Raw genomic sequence first — 19,428 nt, forward strand, 5'->3', positions numbered from 1 at the left:
TATATAATATACTAAAACGAAATACATAGTAATAAAAAATAAAATCAAGTCCTCTCTGTTTTACCCCCATTATACATAATTTAAATTTCTCCACCAGACAGAACGAATATACAGAATTAAGCAAGCTGTTAGTACGTTTATTTAACTGTTTTTTTTATTTATATTTATAATTTCTCATAAGTTAATGCCTTTTACCCAAGTAGGAAGGTATGTGCCGAAAGCTCTGGATCGCTTCATACATTTGGCTGCTCCTCTGGTGTTGGCTGTTCGGCCTGCTTTGATTAATCCTTCTGCTGTGGGGGCTCCTCTCCTGACTGCTCTTGATCCATCAGCTGGTCTTGGCCCTGTTCGGGATGCAGAGCCAACTTAACTGCATCTAGAATTAAGCCACGCAGATTCTGCGTTATGGTCTCATGTAAATCCTGGACAGTGCTAGAGTGAGCTTGGGTTGGCAGCTCCTCTGATATAGGCTGGTCCTCTGGTCTTGACTGCTCCTGATCCTGCATCGCTAGATTTTGGCCCTGATCTGCCTGCAGAATTGCCTTTTTATCACGCCAAAGCAAATTATCTACAGCTTGCCTACGTAGAGCACGAGCACGCGCAGCCGCTACGACGTCGCTCCGAGCACGCCCTGATCTTTGGCGGCGGCGCTCTAAACCATCTTTCATATTTGAGTAAATGTTGAACTTAACCATCTCGACTGAAACAAACTCGTGAAACTTCTTAGAAAGATGTAGGCTTAAAACTCCCGGTATGTCGCCCATATTTGAATTGACGTAAGCGCAGAGGTGAGTGTAAACGATAAGTCGATGGTTTGTAAAATATTACAAAACAATTAAATAAACTTTTCGTTTATTTTATAAGTTAAAAATGATTATAATTTATTTTTTAGACCTCATTTATCAGTTCTGTTAAAATTTACATGAATCAAATTGGTATTTTCAAAACTATCGCGGGAAACAGTCAATTGTGCTCTACCTATCGATATTGCACAAGCAAACGATATTACGCCAAAACAATAACTGGTCACACCGGTCTTTTGACAGGAAAAAATTAAGTGGTCACACTGGTCTTGACAGAAAAAAAAGCCAAACGAGTTAACTCGCAAATTTCAGCTCGCAAAGCAAATTGTACGAATAATTAAATTGATAAAATGGGTTCGCGCAACGAGTGCCGCATCTACGTGGGCAACCTGCCGCCAGATATTCGCACCAAGGACATCCAGGATTTGTTCCACAAGTTCGGCAAAGTGACGTTCGTCGACCTAAAGAATCGGCGTGGGCCGCCATTTGCTTTTGTCGAGTTCGAAGATGCGCGGTGAGTAATGGGAATACACACACGCACGGCAGGCTGTCCGCCGGGCGAAGAAACCCCAACTAATCCGAATTTGTTGGCCTCTCCCCCTGTGACCTTGGCCCCCCATTTGCGCCGCTGCTCCATAAACAGCGATGCTGACGATGCAGTTAAGGCTCGCGATGGCTACGACTATGATGGCTACCGCCTGCGCGTAGAGTTCCCTCGGGGCGGCGGCCCCGGCAGCTATCGCGGCAACCGTGACGGTGGACGCAGCCGTGACGGCGGACGCATGGGCGGACGCGGACCTCCGGCGAAGCGCTCACAGTACCGAGTCATGGTCACCGGACTGCCGGCCTCAGGCTCCTGGCAGGATCTTAAGGATCACATGCGCGAGGCCGGCGATGTGTGCTTCGCAGACACATACAAGGATGGCTCCGGCGTGGTAGAGTTCCTGCGTCACGAGGACATGAAGTACGCCATCAAGAAGCTGGACGACTCGCGCTTCCGTTCGCATGAGGTATGCAAATTATTGATTTCTCATTCCAAAGGGTCAATCGCTGGCTAGGCAATTCAAATGTTTAATTTATTGTTGGAAGATACATTATTCATTTTGAATAATGACTACAATTAGCACTGGAACTGAGACCAACGTGTTCCCTTCTTGCTTATCGCTGCAGAATATATTTATAGCATGACATACATCTTTATATATTTTTAATTTTAACAGGAATTTAGACAGGGCAACATAGATTTCATGCATTATTTTAAAGCAACTATTTTCTAACTGCCTACTTTGTTTCCTTTTGTTCTGCAGGGCGAAGTTGCCTACATACGGGTGCGCGAAGATAGCGGTGATGGTGAACGCAGTGGCGGCGGCGGTGGAGGAGGCGGTGGCGGCGGCGGAGGTGGTGGTGGTGGCGGAGGCCGTGACTACCGCGATAGGTAAGCATTGGCTTCAGATTTAGAGTATTGAGTATGATTTATTGTTTGTTTGTATCTCCCTCTCAACAGATCGCGCTCGCGCTCTTTCTCGTCTAGGCCGCGCCGTCGTGGAACACCCACCTACTCGCCAGTGCGTCGTCAATCCTATTCCAGGTCTCGCTCTCGCTCTAATTACTAAACACTACCAAGCATTATCCATTAATATAAAATATTTCTTACGAGCAGGAATTTTTAGGGAAAGCAAGTTAAATTAAGAAACCACATTCTATATTTGTTCAAGCCACATTGTAAATTGACTAACCAAGCAAGACACCAGGCAAACAATCAATCAAGTTTGTTCAGTCAACTTTCAAGCTCTCAACGAAGCAAAACTAAATTCAAAACTCAAGACACTTGCTTTTCCAACTGAGCCAAAAGTTCAGAGAAGCAGAGAAGAGTTCCCATAAACTAGAAACCGGAATCATTCAACAATACTATTTTTTTTCCTTTGACAAAAACAGTTCGAAAATGACAAATGTAATCCAGGGAATTGACCGCTTGAGCATTTCCTGTCTTGCGTTTGTTGGATTTTGAGCCTTTGCTCCGCACACACAACAAATTATAATTGAAACCTCACTTTTGGCAGCATAATTTATTAGCTTTTATCTTAACGGAAGCAAGAAACAAACATCGATACAGAATAAATATGTTTTTAATGAATGATATACAAAAACAAGATACCCGAACACAAATCGCAATGTCAATCACAATGATCAGCAAACTATTAATACTTACATTTTTATTTTCTTCTCTTCCCCTTTTGCGCGTTTATGTTTGGAGAGTGGATGAGGAGGATGAGGATAAATGGAGGAGGAGGAGGATGATGAGGATATTTTTTGGATGTTATGGAATGGAGTGGATAAATTTGGATTTAATTTAGTGTGGAGGCAGGATCTGGATAAATATGTGTATATTTATGAGATTGTGATCAGGAATGGATTTGGATTTGGATGTAGGATTTTTCTGAGCCCTTCGCTAGGACAACGTGGGATGCCGAGTCCCCACGGCTTACTCGCACCTCGGAGGATTAAGTGGAGGATGAGGAGGAGGAGACAGGATTTTCGGATATTTTCGGCTCTGTCGTGGATTTTCTGTATCCTTTGGTCGTTTAATGGGTAACGGATGTGTGGAGGATGAGGAGGAGGACGCTGGTAAAGCCATGTCGAGTTGCCCATGGACAGGACTATAGCGAACAGTTTCGGACTCGGTCGCCATTTCTTCGAGCCTCGCCTTTTCTTCGGCATCTGCCCTAACGGTCTCGGGATTTAGGATTCACTTGGAACAGGCTCACGCGCATTGTTGTCGCCTTTTGGATCTTTGGATCGCACTCCCCCCAACACTTGTAATCGCACACTTCAGGGAACCGCGAATTTCGAGGCCTTCGCGCTTCAGTCGTTATCATTTCACGGATTTGCTGTGCATCATCCAACGTTGCCTTGCGCCCAACGCTGGATAGTGGATAGTGATCCCTGGTCTGGTGTGGTCCGGTCTCCCTCTGTCTCGTCTCTTAGCGGTATGTTCGATTGCCACAACTATTTTAACTTACTTTTAATTTGCGTTTATAAGTTGTATTATTTACATAATATCTCAATCCGGTTCCCAATTCCAAATCAAAGTAAACATTATGGAATCTGAATTGATTAAACAAAGAATCAGAAGTTTGCAATATTTGCACATATTTTAAATAAGAAATGTAAACAATTTATCAATTCAGAGTCCAAGAAATGGAATTGGGAACCCGGCTGGATACTCTTTACCCAACTCTTTCGTCTCCATTGGTGTTGTTGCCTCCGAAATGTGACGAATACGTCGTGTGTGTTTTGGTTTTCCATGTTTTGACTAGAAAAAACGTTAAATCGCAAGCCCAAACTATAGCCCCATACTCCCATCATTATTTGCATGATCTTTCTTTTATTCAAATACAATGTATTTAATTATTTAACATTAAAATGAAACGATTTTAGACCTGAGAACCGATTAACGACGAGTTCTTATTGCTTATCGATCGATCTATAGTCTTAAATATTTTTGAAATATAATCCACCTTTACAATAAATATAAATCTATATATATACACCAGTCAAATAACGAGTGTTTCTATTTAGTGTTTGTTTAAGAAGGTGGGAACCATCAATTATTGTTCACTAAGTAAATGTTAAATCTATTGGCTTTTCAAATTTAAAATGTAACGAAGAACAAACTTTGAGTCCTGTGATTTATGGTGTAATTAAATTAAATTAAATTAACTAATATTCTTTGCAAAAGGTTTGGCGCCAACAATTCATTTGGTTTTGAACCAGTAACTAGCAACTAGTTCGCCGCTCTCTTAATCGTGGTGAATTACTAATTTTAGATGACATGAGGGTGGGAATGTTATTAATTTTACATTCTACTTGAGCATTTTACACGGATCTGTAAGAGTGTAAAATATACAATGTTAAATAAAAGCTTCGGAATTTCGACTTACCAATAGAAAAATATCAAAAAATCACAAAAATATCGATATCTTGGTATTTTGAAATATTTCAACAACAACCCCACTATTAATAACAGCTATGGAATTCAGAGGGACAAAACAATAAAATGCAAAACTATCAAAAAAATACCACAACATCGATAGCCCAAAAACATCGATTACTTGTAAAAATTTGAAAACTATCGATGCATCGATGTTTTCATCGATTTTCATTCATCTCTAGCGCGCACGTTCAAAACAAAACAGATGAAAAAAAATTTTCAACGGAGGCGGTTGTGCTTGTGTATAAAGTGAATTTTCCCCCATCGGTGGCCGGCCGGCGACTCCCGCGCTCCAACAACAACTCGCATGTGCCGTGGGCCTGAGGGCGAAAAGTGCGCCAAAAGTCTGGGAAACTGTGCTGGAGAGATCGCTGTGCCCACGTCGGGAGTGTCCGTAAATAATAAATAATTTGACAGAAGTGCATTGACAAACCAACAAGCTAATCCGTGGGCAGTGCGGAGTACGCCTCTTCTAAGGTCGTGGGATCCAGACGAGTTGATTGCTGGCCCTAAATTAATTAAAGACTGTGCGCGTTGGTGTCCATCGGCTTATCAGCGGCGGCTGCTCCCCCGCCCTTCAGTGCCATCGAACTTCACTCGGATCGGCCGGGGCTATCCGCGGTTAGTCAGCTCCACCTCGTTAATCGCGATTGTACAACCAATTACCGGGTTTATCATCTAATTCAAGAGGCACTCTTCTCGCACGACACAAACTATAAATAGAAGGTGAAGTGTCGAAATTGAACGCCGGCGGGCAGCTACTCGAGTAAACCTCATGTGTTGAAGTTACAATTACTTGGAACAAAAAATAAATATAAAACAAGAGGTAGGTGAGTGTACTGCATTTTTATTGATGTTTTTGCATGCCCACGGAATTGCTGTGATCGTTAAAAATTAACAACATAGAACGCAATCTCAGCGAATCTCTCCCACTGGGGGAAGCCATTGTTCTCGTTCCAAACTTAAAAGGTTTTTTATTGATCATAACTTGAAACAAGCTGTTGAGGGCTGCTTTAGGCTGATTCAATCGAATCATTGGTATATTGGTGTTGTTTACGAGCCTCATTAACTATGCCTGTTGAATCGTGGTTCTACGGATTCATTAGCACTTCCGCCACATGCGCCAGGGAAAGTAACACGGAATGCATGGCGATCGATGGATCTCTTGGTAATGTGACCCACTTTGGATCGTTGGCGTTGAGGTCCCGACACTTGGCAGCTTCCTAGGGTGCCGCTTCTTCGGGTAATTCGATATGTCAACCCAAAGGTGTTGCCCCTTGTGGCAACTACTACCTAAATGCATACAATACCTGACTACCTACCTGGTGGTGGCCTTCAAGGCCTTCGTCTCCTCTGGTGGTTCCGGTTGATCTGTGGGTACACTGTTATTTATTTCTAGTAACTAGAAAGTGTCAAATAACTCAGACCTGTCTTGTCATATCTTAGATACGATATGTAGCTCATGAGAGTATAGTTTTGAAGCAATCAAAAGGATCATCTTTTTTTATACACCTTTACCTTATAATTTGTATAATTTCCTCGATATCCTCCCTTATTTTTCTCTGTGCAGGTTGCTTTGAGACCCTGCCGCCGCCTGGTCTCGTCTCTAATCGGAGACCTGTCCATCTGCCCATCGGTCTCTGATCTTTGTCCCTCACCGGCGTTGTTAATCTTTTGTTGTGATGAGATGCTTATCGCAGGAGTGCGACAGGTGGGCTGTCTGTCTTGTAGTTTTCACCGGTGCTGGAAAATCGGCAATAGGCAAGCGTGGAAATGGAAAACCCTTTCCCCGAGTAGTCACAGTTCGTTTGCGAGAATGATTGACGGGCAGCAACTGTGACCCCTTAACCCCTTGTCCGCACTCAATGGGCCGCATCGCGTAAGCAATTTATGTTAATTGTTGTTTGCCTGATGTACACTATACTCCTCAACCGGGTACATTAAATACTTGGGTAAGGGAAGTAAACAATAGTCAATGGACATTGAATAAAATCACCTTTTAGTATTTGCTAAATGACAAATGAGATGCGAATGGAAATTTTTCAAATGACTTTTATATAAACTTACTTACCTTGCTAATACACAAACATACCTTGATAGTAAATAAAACTTTGTGAATCTGTTAGTTGTGAATAAGTTTTATTTGCTAAAAGAGTATTTCAACTTCGTTTAGTGGATTCCCTCTCTAGATGTCCCGCGGCCTGACTGGCCAAGCATTTAATTAGACACTTTTTACTTTTCCCAGCGCCAAGACTCTGCGTCTTCTGTCCGCGGCGGCAACAAGTTGTAGCCGTTAGCCGCCTGGTCGGGCTGTCTAATTGTTTCGACTGTGGCAATTTCTCCTGGCCTTTTTCGGCCTACCGAGGAGCTGCAGTTGGAGTAGGAGCTGAAGCTGGAAACTGGTTTGATCGCTCCACGCAATCCGAGAGCTATAATTCGGTCAGCCGCAGGTTGGGGCTCTGGAGGAGAGGGCAAAAAGGAGGAGGAGCAGCTGGCGACAATGACGATGACTAACGCTTTGGTTGTTGCCCCAAAGGCATCGACCAGAACACACTCCGTTTTGGCCTTTTACCGTAATCAGGTTTCGGTCCGGTCTCGAAGCCCAAAAAGTCCGATGAATGAATGAATGAATGAATGAATGAATGGCCAACTGAATGAGCGATTGGGGTTCGAGTTATTCAGCTGGCCGGCAATCCATCATGCTGTCCTCGGAACTGGTTGAACTAACACCACTTAATGAGTGGACACAAGGCGTCTCTGACTTCCATTTGCATCCGCTGCCCGCTCTCCAGGCGGAGTCATTAGCCGCAAACTATGTATGTGTATAAATATATATATTTTTATATGGCAGACATGGCACGCATAAAATACAGTCATAAAATCACCCGGGAGGCGGGTTATATCCGAAGCACGCGTTTCGGGGCGCCGTTTAATTGCAGCGAGCGATTTGTGCGCGTTTTTAAACGCCTCAATTTGCATTTTCCTCCCCCTTAAGTCTGATCTGGAAATGGATCGAACTATAACGCCCAATGGAGGAGCACCCCATTTAGCAGCAAGTGTAAATTAACACATGTCTCTCGTCTCTGTTGGAAGCTGGAAATTGATAAGGACAATGGACCGCGCCCTCTCACTATCTCGGGTTAATTGGGAATTGAAGGAATTTTTAATTGAAATGTTTAGGAAACTATTTTATATATAACATACTATATGTATGTACATATATTCCAGATAGAGCCACCGTCTGGTAGAGACACCCGATCAGTGCTTGTATTTTGTTTTGCGTAAATTTGATTTCAAAGCAGATTCAGTGAACTCTAAGTTAGCTTATATTAAGAACTATTAACAATTATAGCTTGTTTTGTTTTATAAATAATATTAAATGACCATGTCATAGAGCCTTTTTTAATCTATTTACTTTTTATTTGTTTATATAAACCATAATGGTTATCATAGTCAACAGAGTCTTACAAGTTCAGAACGAGATCTTTTCATATTTTTGTCAAAGACGCCAGCAGACTTTTCTTATAAACTAAAGATTTAATATTAATACTTAACAAAAAATATAAATCAAAGTGTAGCAAGGATCCAATAAATTTAAAAATATAAATTATACAATCTTGAAACTCTTGAATTATACTATATATATATTTTTTTTCTTACATTCCCTAAGTTCTTTATTGTACTTGGACCCTATATCTCCACCTCAAAGTCTTTGACTGAATTTATTTTTAACTCTGCTCTCCTGCAGGAGCAACTGCATCCTCACACCACTGGCAATATCCCATTTTAATGTCCGGAGTGTCTGCGCCGCAAGGCGCAATTTGAAATCGCGTCAAACATTGAAGACATTAAAAACATTACCCCCTGTCCAAGGGTGGCTTGGTCCCTGGGTAATTATTGTAAGCGGCTATTAAATTAATTCAACTCGCCGGCATACGCTGCGCAGGCTGGCAAGTAGGATTAACATAATTTTTGCTAATATTTTGAGCGGAGCTCGAGGCATAATGCGCTTAGAAAAATAGTATGAATAAAAGGCTGCATTAACCTGAATGCTGCTGCCACAGCTGCAGGATTGCGGACACGCAGGCTCAACGTTTAGCAAGGGGTGAAGGAGAGAATCCAGGAGATGGGAGATGGGAGGAGGGTAAGGCGCCCCGGGAGCTGGGCTGTTCTGATCCATGATGAGCTGTGCGACTGAAAACGCGCCAAAAAGCAGGGACGTCGACTGCATTAAAGTGGAAAATCCTGTCTGACAACATTTAAACCAAAATATATACATATATACACAGACCTATAGTAAATATGTGCACAACAAACCAACATCAGCCGCAACTACAACAAACCAACATAATAAGCGTGAAAAAAGGCAAAATGAGAGCAAACCTACCCATTCCCAGGTCCCATTCGGAGTCCCCAGTCCCATTCCCATTCCCCTTCCCAATCCCAGTCTCAGTTCCAGACATAGTTTCAGGCCAGGATGAAGCGGGAAATGAAAAGCGAGTGTGGCTAGAATGAAAAATTCGAAAAACAAACAAAGAAATGGAAGCAAAACGAGGAAAATATCTAGATATTGCTAGGCAAAAGCCCTTAATTCCTTGGGGTAAATATTTAATTACATGTCATAATTAAATGAGGCTTAATAAGTGCTAATATCTTTGATAAGTACCTAAGATAAATAATTCTAAATACTCAAGCTAATAGAAATCAAATGTAGAGTTGGAAACTTTCTTGAATATTAATAATTGTTTCATAAGATTTTGGAAATACATATAAGACGTAATAAAACTTATTTACAAAATCATCAAAATGTGCTCACAAAGTTTTTTAAAGTACAATACATACACAATATATACGGCTGAACAATCATATATTTATGTCTTAAAATTACCTTCAATAAATAAGAAACATCTATGCGATCATGTGATTCTCAAAACGCTCGAACCATTCAATAACAAGTAGAAAATATTTTGGATATTTGATCCCAAGGCTAACTAAGCACTAAATCTATCCCACAATGCACATTTTCCTCTACAAACAGATAAACAAACACGGGGCAATCAGAATCACATTCATAACATCAATAAAAGTTCGTGATTGTTTATGAGCCAAAACAAATTAATGATGGAAAACCATCATGTGGTTTTTTGCCCCCCTCAAACCCCAAAACTTGAACCGAAAATTCCCTCAAAAATCGAAACGTAAGCCAATAATACAAATTCTATAAATTCATTTAAAATTATGATTTTAATGTTTTGTTGCTAGCCAAAAGAGAAGAAAAAATTAAGTGAAAAATGTGCAAATTTAGCGCCAGTGTTGGGTGTCGAAATACAATAAAACTTTTGACGGACCGAATGTAGTATCTGGTGCTAAATGATCTTGAAAAGGCCAGAGCCAGAGCCAGGTTGTGATTAATGATGCATTCTGTATACATACACATACATTGGCTGTTTATTTCATTTATGAATATCTTTGGCATATTGAACGGCAGAGTTCAGAGAGCGCGTGCTGTTTAATAATTCCCCATAATGCCTTGCCCAGTGCTAATTGAAAATCTTTCCCAGAATCCCAAGTGTGTGTTTGCTTGCCAAAGCCATTTGTTTTGGCTGTCAACAGATGCGAGTGCGATTTATCAGGTAGTTTTCTGAGCATTCATAACACCAGCTACGGATATTAATTTTTACAAAAAACAACTGCCTTTCGGGTTGCTTCGAAGTAGAAGTCGTTGCAAGTGATTTCTGTTGAACCAATTGTTCGATGATACAAGGAATCCAGGCATCCATTTTGGTCCATTGTGGCATTTCCGTTCAAAGTCGGCCGAATTCTTAAGCCAAATTCCATGCTCACTGACAAATCGACACAAATATCTCATACGCACTCTGAATGCGCTTTGTTTTCCGACAATGTTGAGTAAATATGGCCTTCATTTTGTCAAAGTCAGTGGCAGGTCAAAGGAGGTAAGAAATGAGCCTTCACAGGTCGAATGCCCTTGCCCCTGGCTCACACCTTGAACATGTATTGAATGTATTAAATATAACTGACAGGAGCAGGACAAAAGGACAAAGGAGACCACCGGAAACCGAACCAATTCACTCGCAAGACCTGCCTGCGACAATGTCCATAAATAATCGCTGTGCCCAGAGCGTTCAATCAATTGTTCAATTGCTGAATAATTAATTCGGCAACAATGCCCTGTCGCGTTCGCAATCAATTAACAAGCGTTTTACGATTCCAATGGCTGGCTATTACAGCTACATATAATAATAAAAATAAAATAGCTATGGCAATAATAACATTCCTAATTGTGATTTGCATGCGCCATTTTCCAACTCAATCAAAATCTCAACTCTGGCCGAGGGCGTTTATTACATTTTCTGCGTGTGTGTTTCTGTCTCTTTGGGTTTTTTTTATGTGAATGCCTGTCAGTGGCTTTGATTATTGCCCGATTTGAGTTATTTATGCCATAAATATGATTTTTTATACGATTTGTGACAGATTTATGGGCAGACTTTTAATGCGGCATGTAAATCCAACTAATTACTGCGGATTATAACTATTCATTTGAGATTAATACTACCAGTATGGGTATGGGATAGTATATGGGAGATTTCCCAGCTCAGGTGGAATGCCATTTTACACTCTCCTCCTCCCCCCCCCCCAGCTGGCAGTAATTGGTGCGTAACATTTCCTTCTGGTGATCAATGAAGCATTTCCAAAAGCATTATTGCCATTCGAATTGTTTGGCTTTGTTTCCAATGAAATCATCGCCAGGCAACAACTACCTGTTTCCCCTCGATTTGTAGCTGTACATTGGAAAAAATAGCCCTGCAGATCCCAAATAATCTATAATCTAACTATCTAATGAAATTAATATAATTTTAAAATAGTATTACTGAGAGTATACTAGAGTACTCAATGAAAAAATATTGCTACCATATACAAATAGTAAAACTATTCTGTATTTAAAAAGAATACCTTGATTACTAAAGTAAATTATTTTAGCTATACCAATTGACCTTCAACTAATTAGGTTTGTTTAAGCTTTAGTTCACTTGTAATCTGTATTATATTAATATGATTACCTAAAATGATTATAGATTTCTTAGAGTGTCTCCTATTTGATAGGCAAATGCGCAATAGTCCGTCACAAGTAACCAAGAGTTGTGAGTGCCGGGGACCCAAGATCATTGACTCCACAAAGGGAGTTTGGGGGGAGGCGGGAAACCGGTTCTGGGCGCTTATCAAAAGTTCTGGCCTGTTGATAAACAAGCGGCATGATAAATGGACAGCAATCAATAACGAAGAGTTGTCTGCTGCCTTCGCGGCCAGTCGCTTAGTCAGTTAGTCAGTCGTTTTGTTTACCTGCAATCAAAACAGTTTATGTTTTTCCTTTTCATTCTGTTTGCCTGCCTTGTATGTAAATATAAACTGAACACCCGTACAATCGGCGGACAAACAAACCAGGTGGAGGATGAGGGGCAGCGACAGCCATTCACTTCTTGTTTGCCTTCCTATTTGCACACGCTGCGTATACGCAATGGGTGCAGTTTCGATTCGAATTCGGGTTTGTTGAATCGTTCAAGGTTGCCGACGTTCGCATGTCAAGTGAACACTTTCCCGAGAGGTGATGGTGGTGATGATAAGAAGTCCAGAAGTCGAAGGGTAACAAACTTGCACACCAAACTGGGTTAAATGGCAACTTTCCACATCGTACATTGCGCATACGCAGCGTTGCACTGCAGAGTCATAAAAGCAACGTCTCACTCTACCAGAAAGCCAGTTAAGCGGCAGCTGTTTGTTCAATAAAAGCCAAACAAGACGGTCTTAACGAAGTCGAAATACCCTAACTGACAGGTGCCCAGAAGAAAAGAGCGCCTCACAAGTGGCAGCCGGCAAATCCCATTAATTCGCATTCACAATTCACATTTGCACTGCAGTCATTTCCCTGAGTTTTATACATATATTTTTTTTTGCTTCTTGCACTCAATTAAAATGCCAAGTTCAGCGCCTGCCAACATTCAAAACTGACAGCTGACAGATGGAAATTTTACCCCCGGGTTAAAAAGGAAACTCCGGAGTGCGGACCGGGTCACGGACGGACTCTCCCTCCACCGGGTGTTCCACTATCAATCATTCAGCGCTCAGGCAGGTGCAAATGTGTCAGTTGTAAATGAGCAGAAAGTTCACGGAAAAGTGTCACCGTCTTGGACTGTTTTAATTGAGATGAATTAATGATATGCTTGCTGCTTGATTAAGGATTTCCAGCTGTCTATCTTATCTGATGTTAATCATAGCACATTTCTACTTGTTTGAATTGCAGATTTATTGCGACCGAAGCGGAAGTCTAATATATATTCTAATTAAAGGTGAGTTACAATACACATATTGCTATAAAGTACCTTAATTCGTACATTCAAGTGCCCTGCCCTTTGCAATATTTTCCTTTGAGCTGTTAATTAGCCCAAGCTGCGGTCCATAAAATCCCATTTTCGCACATTGGATCTGGTGGATGCAGTCGCTTCACCGCTCACCTGTGGCAAGGCAATTAAATGCACTGCCCTGGGAGGCTTGAACCCTCACCCGCTCACCCTTTCTGGAGGAGCCTGATGGTTCCAGGTGCCCCCGCAATCAGTGTGCAAAATCACGCGTCTGCATTTAATTCACTTTGGTGCCTGGGAAATTGCCGAGTCGCGAAAAGCCACTCGAGAGATGTGTGGAAACATTTTTGCACGCATTTGGCGGGTTCCCATATCTTGGCCAGCTTCTTCGTCTCTATTTCTATTTAAGGGCATTGCTGCCAGCCAGCTCCCCAGCTCCTCAGCTCCTTAGCTGCTGATGCCTCTGGCAATTGTCCTTTATTGCCATTCCTTCATTAGGCCCCTGTGTCTGTGATGGCATTTTAATGCAATTTTTATGCGCATTTTTGTGCGCTGTAATGGACCAGCCCCGCATCCCTGTTGTCGATGTGTCACTTGTAAGATAATTTCAATTGTAATTCATATAATTCGCCTTATTGTTGCCTCAATGGGTCTTTGTTGTTGTCGCTTCTGGAGAATGCCACGTTGCCTCACTTCAGTGTGGAGGAAAATCAGTGTGTATAACTATACTTAGTCAGTGATTTTAGCGAGGCATAAGGTTGTTAATGAAATTATTGATGATAGTTTAACTATGATATGTATACTTTTCATTAGACAGAGATCCATTTAAAAACTATACAAGATAACAGCTGCTGCTTTTTGGAAAAAATGTGTTTAATTGGTCGTGGAAATGATTTGATCCATAAAAGTGCATTAAAAACGCATAAAGCGATGGCGGAACGTTAAACAAACATGCAAACACCACAAAAGCGCCATCAAAGTGTCAAAAATAAAGCTATCCACTGCATCCACATGTTCCGGGGGAGAGATTAGGTTCAGAAACCGTAGAACAGAGCCAGCGGAGACATAAATTAGTCCGTAATAAAGTTCAAAATAAACCGGGCAAAGCCCGCAGCCCTATAAAAATAGTCTCCTCCAGTGACTTGCCAAGAGAGGGGGAATTAGCTGCATTAAATAGTTTCTTTTGAGAAGACATAAATATATGCGTACGAGTAGAGGCAGCTGGCCTGACTGCTGCTTTTTTCGTTCACGCGGAAGTCAACGGGGCGAATGAGTAATGCACCAAACACTTGCCACATTTACCTACTTTGTGTACAGTATTTTAGATTTTTGCAATTTTATTTTAATTTTTTTGTATAGAATAAAACTGATCCAGAAGATAAATTGTAAATGTACGCAGTTGGTTCATAAGAAGAGCAGCTAAATTTAAAAATAAGAATCGTAAATCAATAGACAGTTTGCATATAGATTTAGATATTCGGGAAGGGTTTTCAGACTTTCTTCGACTAAATTTTAAATACTTATTTATTAAAAAATAGCAGATTTATAAGTATAGGGCATTAGTTTATTAAACAAGTATTTCTTTTGAATACAATTATTAAATATAAGCCAATTAGTAGGCCATCACATCGTGAACCCTTCGGAATCGCTCACCCGCCTGGCGCAGTGTCATGCCTCGGGTCTCTGGCATAACCACAGCAAAGGCCACCAGACCCACTACCAGGATAATGCCCACGGCCACAAAGTAACTATAGAAGTGGTTGGCGCCCAGCTTGAATGTAACAATTACAATTATGTGAATAACCTGCTCCAGACACACAATCAGGCCAATGAAGAAGGGTTTAACACGCATGGGGAAGGCCTCTCCCAGATAAACGGAGCTGCTGCAGATGAAGAGTCCGGCAAAGAATTGAAAGGCCATGCCCAGGCGGCACACTTGCCACATGAAGTAGGGATCGGCGATGTTAGAGTAGTCTCCGTAAACCCCTGCCATGCCCAGCATCAATCCGGCCATGCACATGAGTCCCAGCAGAGAGACAAACTTCCTGCCCACCGGATCCAGCACGCCAATGGTGATCAGAGCTCCAATGAGCCGAAGGATGCCAAAGATAACCGGTGGCCAGGCGATGGTGGTGTTCTCCACCTCGTAGGTACTGCTCAGCATGGACAAGGAGAGTGGCAGCGAGAAGGAGAAGGCCACAAAGCAACGGAAAAGCAACAGTTTGAGGAAGGGCATCAGGGATTCGCCCAGCTGTTCGCCAACTCCCTGACTGCTGCCCTCCACCACATACAGCTTCGCCTCATTGTAGGCCCGCTCGCCGTTCTCCTGCGTCCAATAGCCACCCATCAGTCGCTTCAGACTGGCTCGTGCCTTCTGCTCCTGATTCTGACGGATGTAGAAGATCGGTGATTCCGTCGAAACCGCCAAGCTACCCAGAGCGATAGCCGTAAAGACAATGCCAAAGATGCCGTGCACTCGATTCACAGTCATGTCCAAGCTCTGCGTCCACTGGGAGTCATAGATCACCTGGATGGCAACACCTAGGGCGAGACCATACTGCTCCATGGCACTGCAGGAACCACGATTGCTGCTCGAGGCAATCTCTGCGCTATGGATGAGGAAGGGTACGGTGATCAGGCCGATGCCCACTCCCCCTACATAGCGAGCAGCCAGTATGGATTCATACTCGTACGGAGCACTAACAAAAATAATCGCATCAATCAGATTCATTACACCACCAAGACCCTGCAGGGAAAGAGTATAGAGTTAGTTAAGGGAATCTGCAAGAGAAGTGTGATAGGTTTACTCACATAGAAAACCATTTTGGGCAGAAAAGACGATGTTACGGCAGAGACCACAGCTCCAATGATGACACCAACGAACCAACTATACTGGAACTCAAGTGTTGAGACGGTGAATAGAGAGCTCCAGCCCAGGCTTTGGGCCATGTCCATTCCGGCATAAACAAAGAGGAAACAAGCTAGGTTAGGAATAAAAAAAAAGTTAGTATTGGAGGAGAAATAGATCAGGTTTGGGCAGTGAGAACTTAAATGTCAATGGTTATTCTTACTTTTAGGTTAATAAAGGATTTAGTAAATGAAGTAAAACTTCACAGTAAGTCTATGAGGACTTTGAGTTTTTGGGTACTTAAGGTAATGGAAGTAATATATACTTCTTTGGCAGTATATACCTTTATTTTGTTATTTAAAGATATATTATTTTATTCCCCAAATACATGTGTAGTATTGCTTCTTTTATATATTATACCAATTGTCATAGATAGTTGGACAAAGAAGCTTTTAAATATGATATTATTTCTTATCAGGTGCCTAGGAATTCTCAAGAAAATGGTTTGTCAACATTTAAAAGACTCTGTGTCATATATATATTAGTACCTTCTTACTACTAAAGATATTTCAATTGAAACAAAGTATTTTAATTGATTTTAGGAAAGAGGAGATCCCCATTAGCAATTTAACCAAATTTCTTTCAAGATTTTGCTAATCTCACCAGCTGTTCCGGATTGGGTTTGAGCTGCTGTGGCCCAGCGTCCAGTGGTGGGAGCTGTGACCACCACTACCGGTGGAGGTGGTGGCTGTGGTCGACCTGTGGTGATGTATGTGGTTTGAGTCTGCTGTGGGCCCGTTGTGATGAACGTGGTCTGCTGGACGGGCACCTGGCCCGTGGTCACATAGGTAGTTGTCATGGTCGCTGTCCAACTTATGTAACCTGAAGGCGATCTAAATTCGATTCCACTTTTAAGGAGCGCGTGCAATTCCGATTCGTTCGTTTTGGTAGCTACGGGTGGACTGGGCGGGCTTTTATAAAATGTGGCTGCGTAAGTGGTAGCTATCAACATAATTGATATCTAGCCAGTAGATAATTGATATACACATAGGTTTTATCAGCTGGTAGATACTCGCGTTCCGCGTTTTACAGTAGGCCCGACGCCCGCTGCCTGTTGCCGTGATTCATTTCGAGTAAGCCACGATAAGTCGTGATAAAGTCACAGAAACATTCGAGGGCCATGGGGGCAACCAAGTTACTCACTCACTCCCCAGGAGGTGTCCTAGCCAACTTAGTGAAATTGATTGAATTCGGGAGTACAAAGTTCAGGGTGAGCCATCGTTTGCCACTAAATCGGGGTATACCCCCAGTGACTGAGGGAAAGCCTCTCTACCATCCTATGACGTTCTGCTAATAGCTGGAACTCGCTTATCAATCCCAAAAAATTAATTCGATTAACAAATGTCACAGATAACGACGATTTTGGAGGTTAGAGATAATCGTTATCTTTAAAGGGTAGCTGTACTCACAAGTAGCTTAATTAATGACATAAGATAAATAGTTAATTAATTAATTTATTCCTCCAAAAAGGTATTTTACTTAGAAAAATCTTATATTTAATAGTCGCTGGAACCTCTTGCCAGCCTCTCGGAGTGTGAGTTTCTTTGTCTCTGGTATGAAAACCGCAAAGAATATCACTCCAAGCATTAGGATAATTCCAACAGTGAGATAGTAACGATAGAAAAAGTCAGCGGAACCCTTGTTGTACCCCACTATATTGAGGATGTGAATCGTTTGCTCAAATCCTATGATATAACCCACAAGTAAGGGTTTCACACGCAGCGGGAAAGCCTCACCCAGATACACCGAGGAACTGCAGACAAAGACTCCGGCAAAAGCCTGAAAGGCAACGCCCAGCCTCCACACCTGATACATGTAAAAGGTGACCAGGATGTTGGATGGATCATCGTAGGAGACAGCCATGCACAGCATCAGGATGGCCATGCATAGCAATCCCACTAGCGAGAACAGTTTGCGACCCACCTTGTCCAGGAATCCTTGAGCGACAAGAGCGCCAAGGAGACGCACCAGACCCCATACGGTGACTGGCCAGCAGGAAATTTCACCCTCGGTGAGCTTGGCACTCGAGATTAGGGATGCAGACAGAGGCAGGGAGAAGGAGAATGCCACAAAGCCGCGATAGAAAAGCATCTTGATGAAGGGCAACACGGAGGCAAGCAGTTCCCGGAAGAAGGTTCTCTCCTGGCTCTCAGCCACATATAGACTGACCTCCTCAAAAGCCTGGTCAACATAGGGATTGAAGCTTCCCAGGAGTTTCTCATGGCACTCGCGGGCCATCTCCTCCTGGTTGCGACGCAGATGGAAGACGGGTGACTCGATCGAGAGGGCTGTCATGCCCAGACCCAGCAGGGACAAAACAATGCCTATGATTCCGTGGACCTCATTAACGGATGCCTCCTTGTCATCTACCAACTGAGTGTCATAAATCACTTGAATGGCGATGCCCAGGGCCAGACCACACTGCTCCATGGATCCACTAACTCCTCGATATTTATCCGTCGATACTTCGGCACTGTGAATGAGGAATGGGACAGTGATTAGGCCAATTCCAGCGCCTGAGACGTAACGAGCAGCCAGAAGAAGTGTGTAATTAAAGGGAGCACAGGTGAAGATGATGGCGCCAGTCAGCTGCAGGAGTCCTCCTAGGACCTTTGAAGAATATGCAGAAAATTAGTTTATCTCTCCTGAATACATTTCATATGACTCACATAGAAAGGCAACTTGGGCAGAAAGCTCATAAGCAAGGACGATAGCACAGATCCTCCAAGAACTCCGATAAACCAACTACATTTGAACTGTTGGGAGGCCTTTGTGTTTAGGGTTTGATTCCAACCTGTACTGTGAGCCAGATCCATGCCTCCGTATACGAACAGAAAAAACACTACAGAGACAAAGGATAAATGATAAGGAATCCTTTCCTGATATTGGGTAAAAATAGGTTCTTTGACACACCTGCCGAGGCCACATTGAGTTGCTTATTGAAATGACGCATAGAACCTGTATTTCCCATGGTTACATTCACATTTTGCATTGTTGGCTGAGCTTTAGGAATATTTCCTCCCTCGGAATCCTTAATGTTAAAGTTATTTTGTTGATTGTCCTCTGGACAGCGGGTAACATAAGTGATTGTCATATTCTATGGTTGCAGTGAACTTGGTTCGATCCGTTCGTTTTAATGGTCAAGGAACAACTGTACGAGCCATAAGAACCAATTGAGGTCTAAGTAATATAAACCTATTGGGGGATTAGTGCTGTATGTAATAAGCTTTAGATAATGTTTGCTTTATGGAAGTTCCGCCAGTGAAAGTAAGCCTCAATGAGGTTCGATAAAAACGTATTATTTAATGGAGGTCTAGTCATCCATAAGTTCAATACAGGTGACATAGTCAT

At 42.3% G+C, this 19,428-nt stretch overlaps 4 protein-coding genes across 6 annotated transcripts in view; 2 read left to right on the forward strand and 2 right to left on the reverse strand.

Moving 5' to 3' along the window:
* The first annotated feature begins 1,023 nt into the window (after positions 1–1,023).
* Positions 1,024–2,953, forward strand: SF2 (splicing factor 2). Of its 2 annotated transcripts, XM_086837056.1 has the most exons (5): positions 1,024–1,317; positions 1,447–1,813; positions 2,111–2,238; positions 2,308–2,391; positions 2,464–2,953. In XM_086837056.1, the coding sequence occupies exons 1-5, from the start codon at positions 1,154–1,156 to the stop codon at positions 2,471–2,473; spliced, it is 753 nt and encodes a 250-aa protein (XP_086693182.1). In that variant the 5' UTR covers positions 1,024–1,153; the 3' UTR covers positions 2,474–2,953. The 2 variants fall into 2 exon arrangements, with proteins under 2 accessions (XP_086693182.1, XP_020817603.2); XM_020961944.2 differs by having other exon boundaries at positions 1,025–1,317; positions 2,308–2,609.
* Positions 2,954–4,995: 2,042 nt separating this feature from the next.
* Sulf1 (Extracellular sulfatase Sulf1) overlaps positions 4,996–19,428 on the forward strand; it is a 32,152-nt gene continuing 17,719 nt past the window's right edge. The window contains exon 1 of one of the 2 annotated variants that reach the window (XM_086837058.1): positions 4,996–5,624. The gene's annotated coding sequence lies outside the window, so the exon portion shown is untranslated. The remainder of the gene's footprint in view (positions 5,625–19,428) is intronic. The other variant, XM_086837057.1, reaches the window with a different exon arrangement.
* On the reverse strand, positions 14,712–17,063 carry LOC110188039 (uncharacterized). The gene is made up of 3 exons (XM_020957587.2): positions 16,681–17,063; positions 15,981–16,150; positions 14,712–15,915 (listed from the first exon to the last, which is right to left on the reverse strand). Exons 1-3 carry the CDS (start codon positions 17,027–17,029, stop codon positions 14,782–14,784), a joined length of 1,653 nt encoding a protein of 550 aa, XP_020813246.2. The 5' UTR covers positions 17,030–17,063; the 3' UTR covers positions 14,712–14,781.
* On the reverse strand, positions 17,518–19,255 carry LOC110188078 (uncharacterized). The gene is made up of 3 exons (XM_020957632.2): positions 18,991–19,255; positions 18,747–18,919; positions 17,518–18,687 (listed from the first exon to the last, which is right to left on the reverse strand). The coding sequence occupies exons 1-3, from the start codon at positions 19,169–19,171 to the stop codon at positions 17,557–17,559; spliced, it is 1,485 nt and encodes a 494-aa protein (XP_020813291.2). The 5' UTR covers positions 19,172–19,255; the 3' UTR covers positions 17,518–17,556.

The sequence above is a fragment of the Drosophila serrata genome, unplaced genomic scaffold, assembly GCF_035046125.1.
Source record: "Drosophila serrata isolate PLE 108 unplaced genomic scaffold, ASM3504612v1 contig_295, whole genome shotgun sequence".
In the NCBI taxonomy this organism is placed as follows: domain Eukaryota; kingdom Metazoa; phylum Arthropoda; class Insecta; order Diptera; family Drosophilidae; genus Drosophila; species Drosophila serrata.

What these genes read in the sequence shown, in the direction of transcription:
- SF2 (XM_020961944.2), top strand. Translation starts at nt 1,154, where the DNA reads ATGGGTTCGCGCAACGAGTGCCGCATCTACGTGGGCAACCTGCCGCCA. An exon ending in GTCGAGTTCGAAGATGCGCG is followed by an intron (nt 1,318 to 1,446) that starts GTGAGTAATGGG and finishes CTCCATAAACAG; the next exon opens with CGATGCTGACGATGCAGTTA. An exon ending in GGCCGTGACTACCGCGATAG is followed by an intron (nt 2,239 to 2,307) that starts GTAAGCATTGGC and finishes CCCTCTCAACAG; the next exon opens with ATCGCGCTCGCGCTCTTTCT.
- LOC110188039 (XM_020957587.2), bottom strand. Translation starts at nt 17,029, where the DNA reads ATGTTGATAGCTACCACTTACGCAGCCACATTTTATAAAAGCCCGCCC. An exon ending in AACCCAATCCGGAACAGCTG is followed by an intron (nt 16,151 to 16,680) that starts GTGAGATTAGCA and finishes TTCCTAACCTAG; the next exon opens with CTTGTTTCCTCTTTGTTTAT. An exon ending in TGCCCAAAATGGTTTTCTAT is followed by an intron (nt 15,916 to 15,980) that starts GTGAGTAAACCT and finishes CTTTCCCTGCAG; the next exon opens with GGTCTTGGTGGTGTAATGAA.
- LOC110188078 (XM_020957632.2), bottom strand. Translation starts at nt 19,171, where the DNA reads ATGACAATCACTTATGTTACCCGCTGTCCAGAGGACAATCAACAAAAT. An exon ending in ACTCAATGTGGCCTCGGCAG is followed by an intron (nt 18,920 to 18,990) that starts GTGTGTCAAAGA and finishes TTGTCTCTGTAG; the next exon opens with TGTTTTTTCTGTTCGTATAC. An exon ending in TGCCCAAGTTGCCTTTCTAT is followed by an intron (nt 18,688 to 18,746) that starts GTGAGTCATATG and finishes TATTCTTCAAAG; the next exon opens with GTCCTAGGAGGACTCCTGCA.